Raw genomic sequence first — 16,735 nt, forward strand, 5'->3', positions numbered from 1 at the left:
AACACACTAGACTACTCATGCTTAAGAATTAAGTATGCTTAATGGAGAAGGAACAAGACGGCAGCTACAATATGCTTTAGGCAAAAGAAAAGTAAATAAAAGTCATCGGTAGTGGCTGAAGAAGAAACCTACGTGGGCAGCAAGAAGTCAAGCTAAAGAAGTAGCTACAATATGCTTTAGGCAAAAGAAAAGTAAATAAAAGTCATCGGTAGTGGCTGAAGAAGAAACCTACGTGGGCAGCAAGAAGTCAAGCTAAAGAAGTAAACTAAAGTCAACAAAAGTGGTGGGCAGCGGCAAAGAATAGAAAATTGGAGAATAAGGAAGAAGGAACGAGAAGATTGGAAGAAAGAAGAAAAGAAAAGCAAAGTCCAACTTGACTAGCCGCAACAAGCAGGAGACAAAGAAGCAAGCTGAAATTTTATATTATTTTATGTACACTTAATAGGTAGAATAATGCAGTAACTCATGCCTATAAATAGGCTTGTAGTTCATTCATTTGAGTGTGTGAGGTTTATACCTCCATCGGTGTGGAGGAGTAGAGTTAAGATAGTTTTTATATCATGAAATATTCCTCCATTACCTACTCCTCCATTACCAAAACATCTTGTACTATCCATTTCCATCAATTAGATAAATTATATCCCATGTTCTTTATCCTTCAATTATCCTATCTTATCCCTTGTCCATCCACTATAAACTATACCATACACTTGCACATACCACTAACCAAAAACTATAATCAATACCGAAATCATGCTTCCCCACACACACATCCAAAATTTTTAACATCATCAGTTTGGCGCTAAATCATTACAGCTTCCATCTATCCTGTGTCCTGGTGCGTGCGTGCATGAAGGTGGGTATATATATATAGCATTGTCGAGTGTCTTGAATACCAGAGGTCACTGTGGTGATCAGAACAGCAAGAGCAGGTGCTCGGCTCAATGAAAGAAGCAGTTATGTCCCCTAGTTTTATTCTTCCAAGAAATTAAGTTTTGAAAGCTTCATTTACCAAGAAGTTTGGTACATCCATGAATGAACGACCTTTCATGTCCTCAAGATCTTGAGAAGAGTAACCGCAAGAAGACTGACTAACATTACTTCGACGACCCTAAGACTGATACAAGCGACAGATATTCGCTTAGAACAGTCTAAGTTCGAATGGAGCTCGCACTGAAACCTAAAAGTTCAGCAAGAACATTTAGTTTTGTTGTGGTTTTGCAACAAAATGAGGATTAGACATGATCCAAGAACCACCTTTCACGTTCCTCTCGTCATCATCCTCTCGCAGACTTTGAAAAACGTATCCGAGTTGAATTAACGGAGACGATCAAATGAAAACGGACTGAAGACGCAAAGGTCTATGATCAGAGTCTTTAAGTAAGGTACTGTAGCTCACGTTCAACTCTATGAGTCAATTGTTTTACGGCATTTCCCATCATCGTGTCCCCAAATTGCCCATCAGTCTTCATTCCAAAGAGGTTTTGGTGAGCTTTACTATTTTGCCATGCTAAGAAGACGCTCCAGGATTTGCTTCAATCCTTCTTTCATATAAGAAGTAGCCGAGAAAGAAAAAACACAACAGAGCATTAACACCGTGTACACCCACGAGTAAATTATAGAAAATGCTCATGAACTTCGCAATTTACTTGCGAAGGACCACAACCCTTTGACACTTTTTAGAAGCAATTTGAACTTGAAAAGAAGCTCTCTTGACATGATGGTGCAAACACTTGGCGGGTTCGGCGCATGATGGACCGCCTCGTAGACCGGATATTGTGGATACGGAACATAACTGGACGGCGATGAGTACTGCCGGGCCCCGTCATGGTGCCCTTGCTCGTGATCATCGTATGAATAATAGCCGGTCCCTCGGCGAGTGATTCCTGCATTGCTCACTCCCTGCACGCTCACTATGGCGGCAGTACAAAATTTTCTTCTAAGCGAGCAAGTCAGCTCGGGTGGGTCGACACCTTCTCCAATCACTTCCAGCCAGTCCCATTCTGGCCTTCTTATCGCCACGGAAATGACATTTCCTATATATCCATCGGTAAGAAAATATGATGAACAACCGGGAAGAACAATGCAGTCAGATTTTGAGGCTTGATAATGCTCTCTTTAATGAATTATTTGCCCCCACAATGTTGTTAATAGTTATTGGAAAAAATTCTCTAGGATACAATAAAGTCTCAATGGAAACAATTGAAATGATAGTTGTATTTTTTGGAAAGACAACTCGAAGTTAATTTTCATTTTTTCCAGAACCGACGTACTTGTCTCAGTCTTAATAAATAGAGGCAATCCTTTGGGAAATGTTGCAAAATGAATATGCACGTTTTCAAATGTTACATCAAAAGACATAAAATTCTGAACAAAATGATAATAAAAAAAACATTGATTAAATTTTTTTATAGTTCCAAATTTCATAACTTGTGAAGATATCAATTGAACAAATACAACCTTTCGACTAATAAATATTAGCAAGATAACTGTACTAGATAAAAAAATAAGTATTAGTGCTAAGTACATCTACTAATCACGCCAAAATCACGCACCCATCCGTGGATATTATGGAGTCTAGCCCACGGCCCATTTTCTTCTTTAGAACAAGCTAGAAGACACCCACGCATATATAATGGCCCACTTCCTCAACCTTCTTATGTGGGACCAAAAATAAAAACACAATTTCATTTGTTTGTATAAACAAGCAACCAACATCCACCACATTCATCCATTTGTGTCAATGTTGCTTTAATCAAAGTCTATCTGATTGACGAGCTCGAATTCTCTCGTTTTGTCGAGTTTTCCTCTACCCCTGGTAGTCTTCTCCTTGTGTTTTCGGACTTTCATCTTCTACTCCTCTTTATCTTCTTCCAGATATCATCTCATCTTCTACCTTGGCTTCGCCCATGGATTGGCTAATTTTCCTTTACCCATCTTCGTTTTTTCCTCCAACAAAGGGTGTCCTGTCTTCAGTCCCAAATTACTGATCATCTTCGCCGGTCGCTAATGGGTCTCATCTGAACTTTTCCTTCTTCTATTCGTCAATTCCATCTCAATTGCAACAATCCCGCTTCATCAACCCTTCTGCATGTCACTTTTCTGTTGTAATTTCGCAGTTTCACAACTCTCGTGATTATGTTCTTGAACAATCTGCTGCAGTAGTTAGAAGAATAGGGCAATGATCGGACCCAAGCGGAGGCAAAACAAAGGCTTCAGCAGTAGGAAAGGTAAGACGCCATTCCATAGTGCAAAACACCCTATCCAATTTTTCCTTTACACAGTCATTTGCAGACTGATTGTTAGTCCAAGTAAAGGAGCAACCTTTAGTGGGAACCTCCATCAAAGAACAGTCATTAACCATCTGACAAAAGGTTTGCATATGGTTTTTATCAGCTGGTCGCTTACTTGATTTCTCCCAGGGGTAGAGGATGTCATTGAAGTCACCGATACATAGCCAGGGGAGCATATTAGACCTACTGATTTGTCATAATTCATCCCAAAAGTGTTGTCTGAGATGGAAAACAACTGGTGCATATAAACAGGTAAGGTGCATAATAACTCCATTCGATTTATCAGTACACAGCATATGTAATAAAGAAGAAGTCTGCCATTCAACTGTTAAATCAACCCCGGTGTTCCAAAAAGTGGCTAAACCGCCAGCAAAACTAGTAGGATTAACTATCATACTCATTGAGAAACGTAACCTTGTTTGGATCCGTTGAAGAAACAAATCCCGATTTTTTGTTTCCATTAAAAAAAGAATATCCGGTTGCTCCTGGGCCACCATTGCCCTCAAGGCACGAACTGTCAGGGGATTGCCCAACCCCTGACAGTTCCAACTAATAATCTTCATTTGTAACTTGGTGGCTGTTTAGGGCTAGCCACCAATGCCCAAGCGTCAGGTTCATCAGCAATAAAGATTGGATTCTCCTGCAGATGGGTGTCATCAAGAGCCTCAGGTATGTGTAAAGACTTATCTGAATTTCCAAAACGCTTTGCTTTTTTCATTGGACCCGCTTTAGGGAGTAAGTGAGAGTGCTTCAACTTCTTCAATCTAGATGGACCTGTTTCAGCTTGCTTTAACTTGGCGGGTAATTTTCTTGTAATAGGATCCTTAGCAACTGGTGCAAGAGGCTTCCATTGGAGCGGAGCAGCCGCAGTAATAATTTGGCCTTCATTGGGTATGTGCAAATCCTCCGTTGAAGTATTAATATGTGGTTGAGTGGCAGGAATAAGACCCGTTGGCGAATGTGGAGTTTCAGGGATGACTTCCTCAACCTCATTAGTAGACAACTTGGTTCCATAAAAGGTATTCCAAAAAGGACTATGTTGATTAACCTCTGCACGCAACCAATTTCCATAATAAAGATTGTCCTTGTTGTCAGCTTTTTCAATGTCAAAGGGGTAAGTTGTACAATGTGTAGCATAATGACCAATAACCCCGCAAGAGTAACAGTAGTGAGATAATCGCTCATAGCGAAAGTCTAACCAAATTGTCTTTCCATCCAATTGAATGAGCTGACCCGGGATGAGAGGTTGCTGTAAATTTAATTCTACTCTGACTTTTCCAGCTTTGAGGGGTAGAGCATTATTCTGTTCAAACTTCACTATCAGCACCCGACCAACACGACGAACTACTTTACGAAGCATGCTGTTTGTATACCACTCTAGAGGTAGCCCAATAACATGCATCCAGAACTCGCACTTAGAGAAATCATAGCAGTGTAAAGGGGTATTAGGAAGCCAAGGCTTTAAAATAACTAGATGATTTGAAAATCGCCAAGGGCCACCATCCAGAATCCGTTGCTTATCTGCTTCTGATTTAAATTTAATCACATACAGACCTTCTTCACTCTGATGTATGGCTACATTTTCTGTGCGCCAAGCTAATTTCATAGTATTCTGGAATGCTTGTGAATTAATGGTCTGTATAGTTAGAACCTTACCCACTAGAGTTAATTTGCACTCCTCCACTTTGTCCTGTGGTGCAGCTACCTCACAAACTTCGATTGTTTGCTCGGACCATAGTCGTCCCATTCGGTTACAGAGAGCAGCAAGACGAGCGTCAGTTCCATGGACAGGACTGGCTGTCCCGGAGGAGCCCTTAGTTGGAGGATCCATAATTCCAGCCACTTCGGTGAGACACAGTTACGAGGGAAAGGAAATCCTGCTTAAATCGGTTGTCCAAGCAATACCACAATATGCCATGTCCATATTTAAGATTCCACTATCTATCTGCAAGACCATTGAGCAGCAAGTTGCAAGATTTTGGTGGAAACAGAGTGGTCAAACATCTGGGGTCCATTGGAAAAATTGGGATATTCTTAAAACTAGAAAAGACAATGGTGGTATGGGTTTCCGAGATCTTGTGGCGTTTAATAACGCTCTATTAGGCAAATAGGCTTGGCGACTAATACATGAACCGCTTACTTTATGGGGTCGTCTTTTTAAAGGCTTATATTTTCATACATTGGAGTTCATGAGGGCTGAAAAAGGAGTAAGACCTTCTTGGGGATGGAATAGTCTTTTAATTGGGAGGGATTCTATCTCAGATAATGTTCAATGGTCTGTTGGTAATGGTCAGAAGATTAATATTAGAGAGGACAAGTGGCTATCTAGTGGTGTTATAGGAGGCCCTGCACCTAGAGGAGAAGCGACAAAGGTAGCTGATTTTATTCTACCAACTCAGGCTGCATGGAATGAATCCCTCCTTCGACAAAGTTTTGATCCTCAGCTAGTAAGTGAAATTCTGTCTTTGCCAATTAGACCTTCCTATCTTTCTGATTTGCTTATATGGAAAGGCCAGCTAAATGGTAAGTATACGGTTAAGAGTGCCTACAATTACATAAAAGATCATACATCCAAAGTGCTATCTCGAGTTGCCTTCCTCTTCCTACCAACCACCTAGGAAGCTATGGTCATCTATTTGGCATTTACAAAGCCCCCCAAAGGTTCGCATTTTCATGTGGTCTCTATGTCAAAACGCCCTGCCTACAAAAGATAATATGTTCCACCGGCATATCATCCCTGACCCCATCTGTACTATGTGCACAACTCAACTACCTGAAACAGCAGAACACATTTTCCATTCATGTCCTACCACCAAGTCTATTTGGTCACATCCACAGGTAAACCTTGCAACAATAATGGCTACAGCTAGTCAAATTGATAAATGTCTTGTAGACCTACTGGAGAACAGCTCTGATGTACCTGGACTGAAGATGGTGGCTTCTATTCTCTGGCATCTATGGAAGAATAGGAATGACTTTATCTTCCGTCAAAGAAGTTTATCGCCTTGAACAGGTGGTGCGTGTAGCTCAGGCGACGCTCGCTCATCTCCTATCTCGCGTGTCGACCACGTCTCGCGACGGGTCCTTCCCGATTCGATCATCGGTGGCATCCCCCGCACCCGTGCTCTTAAGATCAACATTGATGGCGCCTACCCTACCTCCCCATAGGAAGGTGCAATCGCATGTGTTTGCCGAGACTTTGTGGGACGCCTTATTACTAGTTTTACAGCAACGATTACCGCCTCCTCTGCTCTACAATCAGAGATTCAGGCGCTGGTGTATACCTTAAATTTTCTGCTGCAGAAAGGTCTGGATAAACATCATCTGCTGCTGGAATCGGACTGCTCGGTGTTGGTGGATGCTGTGCTCAACCCCCTTTCGTCTCCATGGCAGCATCGTTCTTTGATCGCCAAAGCTAGGGCACTTTTGCCCTCTTTTCCTTTTCTTCACATTCGGCACTGTCGACAAGTTGCAAACTTCATAGCTGATTGGGTTGCTAAGTCCCATGGGCTTTCTTTGCTTCCCAACAATTGGCCCGCTTTTCCCCCTTCCCAGCTTTTACATCTTTTGTATGCTGAAGCTGTAACTAGCGGTTGTATCTTTACCTCTTAATCTATAATACCGCTATTTCCGACCAAAAAAAAAAAAAAAAAAAACATCCACCACATTCGAAATTTGAGAAAACACATCAAATTGAAATAATATGCGACGTGTGGGCAGTTCAAATTAATAAGTAAAGAACAGGAATGAAATCTCAGAAAATGAAAAAATTACGAAGAGATTAAGAACCAATCATATATATATTTTTATTTTTTTTCTTTCTTCCGAAAGAAAATAAAATCAGTAATTACTAACCATTTGCTTCGGTAGAATCCTCATGGCCTTTGATCTGCATTTGTTGCAGTGCATTGCCATCTGTATAATTATCTCTTGCTGTACCATGAAAACACCACATCGGTTAGGCCCAAGTAACTTAAAAACTTTTCACTCCAGGCATGATATATGCGCTCCTTTACCCGACTAAATCATTGACACATTTGCCAGATCTGATTAGCTATTATTTTAGGGTTTAAATCGCGGTTTTAGTGACAAAGTCAATCTTATTATAATAATACAAACACTACTAGCTTATTTGTAAAACAAAATTCTTACCTTGTTCCACAATGAAAGGATGTGAGTACACACATGGATGAGATTTGATAATAATCAACGATCATTTTTTAAATTGTAAAAATTCAAATTCATAATTATAAAAAATTAATTGTAGCGTTTTATCAAAACAATGCGACTGTTTATGAAGGAATGATTTTAATTCTGAATTTTATTACTTCTTCTAACCATTATCCTAGAGTTCGTAATTGTTCGGATGTAACCTCTTAATCTTTGGAAGGTTATGTCTGTTCGGATATAATTTCTCATTTTTACTATTAATTATTGAATGTGTTTGTTTAATAATGATCTTTTCTTCTAATTTCGTTTTCTTTCAAAAGACATACAACCATAATTTTCAATTGTTATCTTTTGAGAGATCCTGGAGAAATACTATAATTGCTATATAATATTTTCACTTGAGATTTTGTTGTATGATGAAAGAAATTTACTAGTGACCATTAACAATGTTGTGGGGCAAATAATTCCTTAAAGAAAATGATATCACATTTCAAAATCTGACTTCATTGTTCTTCCTAATTGTTCATCATATATTTTGAACAAAAACTACATACGTCTCTTGGTTTAGAAGTTAGTTTGGTACATACCCGGCAGCATCTTAATCTACTGAAATATCTTGAACGTCAACTCTCTCCATTCTATCTTCCCAATATTTCGTCATCTAATCTCTCTCCCCGATCCAAAAGAGAAGTCTCTCTCACCTTCCAGGAAAACTGCTTTCTTTCCCTCCATTCCTTTTCTAGTCAACGCAATGGATTCATCTTAAGTCTCGTGCAAATTACTATTCACAAGAAGCAACCAATAGTTTGAAGCTTTATTTACATATCACATACGCCACCGATATAGAACCACTCAGCCATGGACTATAACATAGTCGAGCGCTCCGCAAGTCTCTAAGGCTCCCTGTTGTTGCCTTCAGCAGTCGACTTATCCGAAAGTGATTTTGTGATTGACTGGTATCTCTTTTACAGGTTTTCTTTCCTCATCTGGAGCTAGATTTAGATTTGGGTGCTCCTCCATTTTGATGTGGATATAAATCTGTAATTTTTTTTTGTCCAAAAATCTAAAATTTACGAGGTATTTTCTATGCTCTTTCAACTTGTTACTATTATTATTGTCTTTATACATTGATGGTGCTAGGGATGCACGAATCTAGGTGCACACCACTTTTTGGCAAAAAGTAACTACTAGAAAGGGAAATCTTGACAAGTATTTATCACCGATGTTGATATGAGATTCGGTGATCGCTATCGATTGTACTTTGATGTTATGATAAACTCAAATTTGTGGAATGAGCGAATCTTTACAAGGTGTATCAAATTGATTTATCTTTCAGATTTACTTGTTTTGTGGGATTTGCATCTTTCTCTTAAAGTTATGTGCATCTCCTTCACGTGAAATGAAAATTTTCCTTCGGACAGAAAAATAATAATAATAACCGTGGATGGTAACACAGCAATTACCAACCGATGAGCAAGCCCAAAACACCAAAACCCTTCGTCTTCTTGGAGGGATAACTGATGGTGTAAATTATTGATTTGGTGAAGCGCCATGAGTAGGAAGGGCAAACTTGTAAGTCAAGCATTGCCCGACAGGAAGGCTCTCGTCGCACCTCCTCCCTCCACCTCCCTCATTGCAATACCCTGAATAGTCCTACTCTGTGAACCGTGCCTTCTCAACCAAGCGCAATTCTGGCTCCTCAGCCAGCTTTTCTATTTCCCACTTGTCAAACGGATGAGCCGTTTTACGCATGAACCTCATCGTCCTCAATTAGCATCGGCTTGGCGCACTTGCATTAATTTATTTATATGATCCACAACTTAGTATAGACCTACGTAGGCTGGTCCAAATCGTCCTGTTTGATTAACTTCATAATCGAACATAGAACATGCATGCTTACTCAATTTGGAACTTGAATGCTCCTGACCGCAAAATTCATCCTAAGGGAAATTTGAGATGATTCGGTCGAAAGATTTGTCTTTGAGAGTGGGGCGTTGGGTCATGGTGTTGATATTAAGGATAAAAAGTTAGTAGTTTCTGATGAAATGTTCACAGAATTTTGAACGCTAAATTAAAGAAAACAAAAATTGACTATTTTTATTGAAGGGAAAATAAATTATAGCGGGGCAAAAGTCATGTATAATCAATTTTGGAGAAATTTCATGGAAATTACGTACAACTAGTTTCATTGCCGAAACATGCACAAAAATGAAGTACTCCATTCCTCGCTGGACTGCGAAATTAAAGCCTTTTCTTCTAAGCACTGCTGGAGATGACTGCTTGGAACTACACCGCCACATACACTACCAAGTGATTATTTCGCTCGAGCATGCTCAACAAGATCGGCTAAGCTCAAGTTAAGCAGAGCATTATCGCGATGTACTGCGTGATCATTTTTGCTAAACTTGTAAGTAGAGGCTTCTCCGATTGGAAAAGTACTATAACAATTGGGGCTTTTGCCTCTCCGATTAACATACCCTTTATAATCCCTCACCGAGAATCGCACTTTCTCAACCAAAAACAGGCCTTGTTCCTCGGCCAGCTTCTCGATCTCCCACTTGCTGTATGGATGAGCCGTCTTGTGCGTCACATGAATCACTCCATCCTCAGTGAGCATCGTTTTCGCATTCTTCAAGCCTCTGACCAGATCTCGGTGAAGCCTGAAAATCAGACTTTCCTTTTATTGCCGTCGATATAGCTAAATTTGCAATGTGGGATAGATCATTACAGATAGAAGGAAAGATCAAGGCACGCGTTTATGGGACAATATGGATGTCAGCTTTTAAAAGAAAGAAATTCTCGAGAGTTGGAGACTAACTCTATCTGGAGTAAGGATTCCTCGGGGCCGTAGAAGCCAGCATGAGGAAAATTGTAGACGATTCGATCGAAGGATATGCGCCTGAGAATGGGGTGTTTGTTCATGGTATGGGCGTTCACTTCATGCAAAACTGTGCCCCCAAAGCCCTCGATCTTTTCCAAGTTGTCAACCGCTGATCTTGAATAATTCATCTTTATCATGTCTAAGAATAAAATGTGAAATGAAAATTTACTAAAATGAGAGCTAGGGAAATGGTAAAGATAGACAATGCTTTAGGTTTCTCGATGTTGATATTGCCAGAGAGACATTGAGAATATCGTCGGACTTTTTAGCGAGCTCTGGTGTAAAATTATGTCTATTTTCTCTACCACGCGATTGACTGAATTCCAAAAAAGTAGCCGAGGCATGTGATCTTGCACGGGTACCTCTCGAGTCGAGCGAGGTGGCAACCATGTTAGTAGCGGAGCCGAAAAGCAAGCTGCAAAGGAAAAATCACCCTCGCCCACATGCTGTATCCAATGGAAATCCTGTAATGCTTGATGTGTTTCTCTCGGCCGACACGTCCATTCCCACTGGAGTGGTTGACGCATTTCCGTCGTCGGACATGCCCATCCCCACTGGAGTGCTTGAACCGTTCCCGTCGTCGGACATGCCCACGTCCATTCCGATCCCAGTTCTCTGCCATCAATCCAAACCTCATCAGCTTGGAGCTAAATCGTTACAGCTTCCATCGATCCTTATATATATATATCTCGAATACCAGAGGTCACTGCGTATATATATATCTTGAATACCAGAGGTCACTGCGCCTGATCAGAACAGTAAATGCAAGTGCTCGGCTCAATGGAAATAGCGATGTCTCCTCTTTTTATTCTTCCAAGAAATTAGGGTTTGAAAGCTTCATTTTCCAAGAAGCTTGATACATCCATGCATGAACGACCTTTCATGTTCTCAGGATCTTGAGAAGAATAAATGGCAAGAGGACTGACTAACATTACCTTGATGACCCCGAAGACGAATATAAGCGATGGATTTTCGTTTAAAACAAGAAGATTCGAACATCACAGTCAAAGCTCAAATTGAGCTCCCCATGAAATCTAAAAAGTTCAGTGAGAATTTTTTTTTTTGGTTTTGTAACAATATGCAGATTAACCCTAAGCATAGGAAAATCTTTGTTCACGGGACGCGTACATATCTGATCTCCTAGAATTGGAATTATACCATGAAGAGGATATATCATCTTATAAATGCATATAGTGTTGCTTTGGTATGACGAAAGGGAATGATTTCTAAAAATGGAATGGATAAAGAACTGAATGGAATGAAATACTGATGCCAATACCGTCTTTTCCGTGTGGGAATTGAATGGAATTGATGTTCTTATGTTTGACTGTAAAAAACAAGTTTGGTGGAAGGTAATGATTTTTTTTTTTTTTTGGGGTTATGGGGAAAGGAATGGGTTGTAATGGCAAATTTCTAACAAAGTTAATTTGCAACACACTTGCATTAATTGCATTATATATTATATAAATACGATTTAATTATAAAGTAATTTACCTACTTCATCTTAAAACAAAAATTAGCATATTAAAAGATAATACCTAAATAATATTAACAATTTTACCCTAAGTTCCAATTATATCTCACAAAGAAGCCCAAAAATCAGCCCAAGAAAAAGAGTTTGGAAAAATATTTTCCAAGAAGTTATTTTAAAGGAAAATGGCAATAATTTTCGGTATTTGCCTAAAACATGAAAACAACTAAAAATATTCTCCATCGTTTAGTATGAAATATCTAATTTGATTATGACAAGCTCATGCTTAATTGGCCTTGGGCGAGCTTGTACCTCACCTATGGCCGTTAAAGAAGAGGAAAAAAGAAAAGAAATAAAAAAATAATTTAAATTTTGAATTAAAAAAGAAAAAAAGACTAAAAATAGTAATAATAATAATAAGTAAAAGGAATGCACGGAAGAGAACACGCTTGGTCTGGGTGAAAGGAGGGCGCAGTTTTGAAGGTTTTATTTTTTCCATTGATGGAAAATGTTTTCCTAGATCAAATACCGGAAAATTCAAAAAACCTTTTCTTGAAAGTTATTTTTCATGAAATAAATAGAGCCTTAGAGCCTCTCCGTCTCTATCTTTTTTAATTAAATTGAAGATTTGCCTCCAGTCAAGAATATGAGAATGGGACGAATTACTAGTTCAATTAAATGCACGCACTAGGTTGCTTTGTTTAGAGCCAACTTGGGTACCAAGTTGTTTGACAATTTCTGGAACCACATGGCAATTTGACATTTATCTGTACGCGGTCTAGAGCTTCGATTAATGAATAAAGGCAGTAATCCAATGAATGCCAAGTTCATGGTCATATTGTGTTAAAGACCAACTTAAAGATTTCCATGATCTGGTGGGGGATCTTTTATCATCTCAAAATGTAGAAAAAAAAACATACATATGAAGCGACACTCAACTCCAGTAAGTAAGACTCAAGATCGACATTCGAAGTCCTTTTTATTGAAAGCAAAGACAGACAAACGGAACTGAAATCATGGAGTTTCAGATCAGAACTCATGACCCGTAACTGAGGTAAAAAGCAGCAAGAAACGACACCACACACAAGCTCCGTGCCCGCGCGATTGCACAGATCAATTAGCCGGTGCTGAAATTCGAAGGGAGACACCACGAGGCATGAGGCCGTTGTTTCAAGAAAGATTCTGGGGGAACCATAACTCACCCTGGCCTAGAGTATAAGAACGAATGACCCTGACATGGCTGACCAAATTACGATCCTCACTGTTCTTGCGGAGCCGATCGATGAGTTGCCCATTCATGTCGTACAGAAGCAGTTCTTGGAGACAAGTGAGATTTTCTATGCCCAAGGGAAGCATATTCAATTTATCGCACTTACAGAACGTCAACTTTTCAAGAGCAGGCATTGCACCGACCTCCACAACCACCATGCTCAGCTCACGGAATTGTTCAATCTGAAGTATCTTCAGTTTACTGAACGTGTTCTTCGAGAACTCCAGTGTTTGCCCCGTAAAAGCATCGGCCATATCGAGCTCCATCAGATTAGGCAAAGCCTGAAGAGCTGGAAGCGGGCTGAAGTCTGATCTCGACCACTTTAGGCCGACTTTGATGAGACTCTGCAGGGAAGAAACCCAACTGGGTAATTCTTTCAGTTGCCCTTTTAAGTAAAGGTGTTGAAGAACCTCAAACCCGGGCTTGATCTGGATATGATCCAATTCTAGATCGTCCCCTGAATCTGCTTGTAGATCAAGTGTTGAGAGATGCTCCATTTTCTGGATGGATCCACATACTTTTCTCCCGTCCTTACTCTTCAAATTTATGAGTCCAAGCTTCCTCAAATGGATCATAGCATCCAATTTCTGAATAAGCTCTGTTGTAGCCTTCACGAGTGACAACTTCTGTATTTTAGATAAGGCCCCCCTTCCACTGTGCATCTCTATGCCCTTTGCACCATCAAAAGTCACGTAGTTCTTCACGTCATATTTATAAACTAGAAGATGACGCAAAAGGTGCAGCCGAAAAATGCTCCCTGGAAGCCACGTGACACTAGTTTGTTTGAGGTCCAAGGTTTCGAGGAGGGCAAGCTTCTTTATGGACTTGGGAACTGTCTTGACATTTGTCTTTCGCAAACTCAGGTACTTTAGAAGCACAAGTTTGACAATATCGATGGGGAAATCCTCCAGCGGAGCGCCTTGCATATCTAAAACCTTCAACAACCGGAAAAACTCCAAGTTCGAAAACTTTCCTCCCCCAAACATAAAAGCAGACCGAACATGACCTGATGTTTCACTAAGTTCAACATTTGTGCAATTTTCTGTTTGAGCAGATAGGCGCCGGATTCTTTCCTGTGACAATGAGCTTCCTGTGGATGCGGATCTAACAAAGTTCTCTTCCACAGCCTTGGCAATGATGAAGTCATGAACAAGATTCAGGACACGGCAACTTCTCACCCGTCCATCTATATCCCTCGCTGTCACATGAACCAGATTCTTCTGAACGAGCTTATTAAGATAATTCTCTGCAACTTCCTCCAGCGATGTGTTCCTCGCTTCCTTCACAAATCCTTCAGCTATCCATAGGCGGATCAATCTTTGCCGCTGAATAGAATAGTCCTCAGGAAAAATGCTAAAGTACAAAAAGCAGCTTCTTAGATTGCTCGGGAGGTCCTCGTAACTTGGTAATAGAATAATCCCCATAACAGGAAGATTGTCTCCAAGGCTGTCGTGCAATTTCTTCCATTCATATGGAATTTGCCGCTTCCTGATAGGAGGTTGCCTGCTGCTATTACTGCTAAGGGAAGCCCTTCACACTTCTTAATTATTTTCTCGGACCAATCCTCCAACTCGGGGGGGCAAATCCCGTTGCAGCTCCGGAAAGCCTTCTTACAGAATAGGTTTGATGCTTTTTTCCATGGTAAACCATTAAGTTCATGGACATATTTGGGGTATTCGACACAAGACGCGCCCACATTGCTGTCGCGAGAAGTGAACAATATTCTACTGCCACTGGAACCATTCTGAAATACATTTATAATCAGTTCCCAATCTCGCATTCTCCATATGTCGTCCAGAACAACAAGGAACCGTTGCTGCTGCACATATTTATTTAAAATTTCTCTCATGGCAACTTCATTTGTGAGAATTGACCCACCAATCCCAGGAAAAAATTGTGTTAATATGCTCCTTAAAACCTCATCGAGCTTTAAGGAACGAGAGACATGCGCCCAAGCACGGAACTCGAAATGCCCCTGAACTCTCTTGCACTCATAAACCTGCTTGGCGAGAACCGTTTTACCCGAACCAGGAAGACCCACTATGGAAATCGTGGAAAGGCAGGGTTCTCTGGATAGCAACTGATTACAAACGCTTTCCACATGTTCTTCGAAACCCACGATATCATCTTCTTCAATTAATTGGTGGAACAAATGATCTTCAGACCACCCATTAGAGCTCCCGCCTTCTCCAGAACTAGTATTTCCAGCGCACAGTTGATAAACTTCTATAAAATTTTGGATTCGAGATCTAATTCTTTTGATCTCGGAGGACAGTTCATGAAAGGCTAACTTTTCTGGAAAAAAATGAGCAACCACGTGTGCAAATTTCGTGATCTTGTGCGCATGAATATGGTGCGAGACGTGGAACATGAACTCATCGAGAGCGTCCTCAGTAGCAAATGCAAAATCTCGAATTTGGCGTACCTTGTCCTCATGACGCTGGTTACCTCGAGTTCCTCCTTCGTCGTTCAGGAAAGCTCGCATCATGGTCAACGAGCTCGTGATGCTATCAATATCATCCTTCACATCTTTTTTCTGGTTGATCTCTTTGAGGATTAAGGAGGAGAATATCTCCACCAATCCCAGTGTTGCTTCAACAGCTAGGCTAGCCATTTTTGCTCGCTAACACCATGAAGGAGAAAAGGAAGCCTTTTTAAGTATACGAACTGGTAGCCTCCGCAAGGCACTCTTGTCTTTTGCAGGAATCTTTCGAAGACTAGGAAGCCTTTTTAAGTGTACGAGCTGGTAGCCACCGCAAGGCACTCTTGTCTTTTGCAGGAATCTTTCGAAGACTGACTTATAGCCCCATTTTATGCATCTCCTAATTATTGTTAGATGTTAAATTTTTAAGATCCGCTGATCTTGAATTCTTTCAATGTTGAATTTTGATACTCCGTAGATTTTTTAATGGGAGATTTTCAATGCACGGGTTTCAAATAAGTAACTCGCTCGCGTTTATAATATATTCAGCGGGAAACCGATCCCACTTCCATCCCTAAGTACGGTGGTTAAAATGCAAGGCTATCGCACGAAGAAGAAGGGGCTACTTTGTCAATAGAAGCAAATCCAAGGACTTTCTCCAGCGATAACTCGCTCGCGTTTATCGAATCTTGCCTTAAGATTTTTTAATAGTTCTTGATCTGCTCGGTAGTTTGTCGAATCTTGCCTTAAGATTTAAAATGGTGGAATTCTCGTGATGTTTTTGGCGCTAGGTTGACCTCGCGCCCATGTGAGTCTCTAGTTGGTCGTGGTGGGTGTACTGGGTGGAATCGATGCTGGGTCGATCGAAGATGCCTGCCTGGGTTGGCCTCTAAGGCCATGTTGAATATAGAGATGCGCATTGGAATGGGATTGGAATCCGGTGTATTAGATGGTTGATGCGCTGGTATCGATCCATATTTTAGGATTTATTGCAAACTAGCTTTTGGAAACATGCATCTTGCAATTTGCATCAGGAATAACATATACGGATTGGAGTGGTCCAAGCAAAAATAAATTTAGTTCTTTTGGGTCACTTAAATCTTGAGTAGTCTATGTAAATGGGTTTAAAAATTAAAAACCTAATACAAATGAATCTAAATGGGTTGGAACCCAAGGCTCACGCACACTCTTTCCCTCTTTAGCATTACAAAAATTGAAATTAGAATTA

At 40.4% G+C, this 16,735-nt stretch overlaps 2 protein-coding genes across 2 annotated transcripts; both read right to left on the reverse strand.

The window, feature by feature from the left end:
- Positions 1 to 3,852: 3,852 nt before the first annotated feature.
- Positions 3,853 to 5,124, reverse strand: LOC120294404. Its single transcript, XM_039314468.1, has one exon. The coding sequence runs from the start codon at positions 5,122 to 5,124 to the stop codon at positions 3,853 to 3,855; it is 1,272 nt and encodes a 423-aa protein (XP_039170402.1).
- Positions 5,125 to 9,777: 4,653 nt separating this feature from the next.
- LOC104451769 (disease resistance protein RPM1) lies at positions 9,778 to 15,699 on the reverse strand. Its single transcript, XM_039314469.1, has 5 exons — positions 14,488 to 15,699; positions 13,061 to 14,410; positions 10,788 to 10,959; positions 10,282 to 10,483; positions 9,778 to 10,123 (listed from the first exon to the last, which is right to left on the reverse strand). The coding sequence occupies exons 1-5, from the start codon at positions 15,697 to 15,699 to the stop codon at positions 9,778 to 9,780; spliced, it is 3,282 nt and encodes a 1,093-aa protein (XP_039170403.1).
- Positions 15,700 to 16,735: the final 1,036 nt, after the last annotated feature.

Source organism: Eucalyptus grandis, chromosome 6 (genome assembly GCF_016545825.1).
Source record: "Eucalyptus grandis isolate ANBG69807.140 chromosome 6, ASM1654582v1, whole genome shotgun sequence".
In the NCBI taxonomy this organism is placed as follows: domain Eukaryota; kingdom Viridiplantae; phylum Streptophyta; class Magnoliopsida; order Myrtales; family Myrtaceae; genus Eucalyptus; species Eucalyptus grandis.

Coding starts and splice junctions, on each gene's coding strand:
- LOC104451769 (XM_039314469.1), bottom strand. CDS start 15,699: ATGGCTAGCCTAGCTGTTGAAGCAACACTGGGATTGGTGGAGATATTC. Junction 14,411..14,487: donor GGGGATTATTCTATTACCAA/GTTACGAGGACC, acceptor TATTCTATTCAG/CGGCAAAGATTGATCCGCCT. Junction 10,124..10,281: donor GAATCCTTACTCCAGATAGA/GTTAGTCTCCAA, acceptor TCTGATTTTCAG/GCTTCACCGAGATCTGGTCA.
- LOC120294404 (XM_039314468.1), bottom strand. CDS start 5,124: ATGGATCCTCCAACTAAGGGCTCCTCCGGGACAGCCAGTCCTGTCCAT.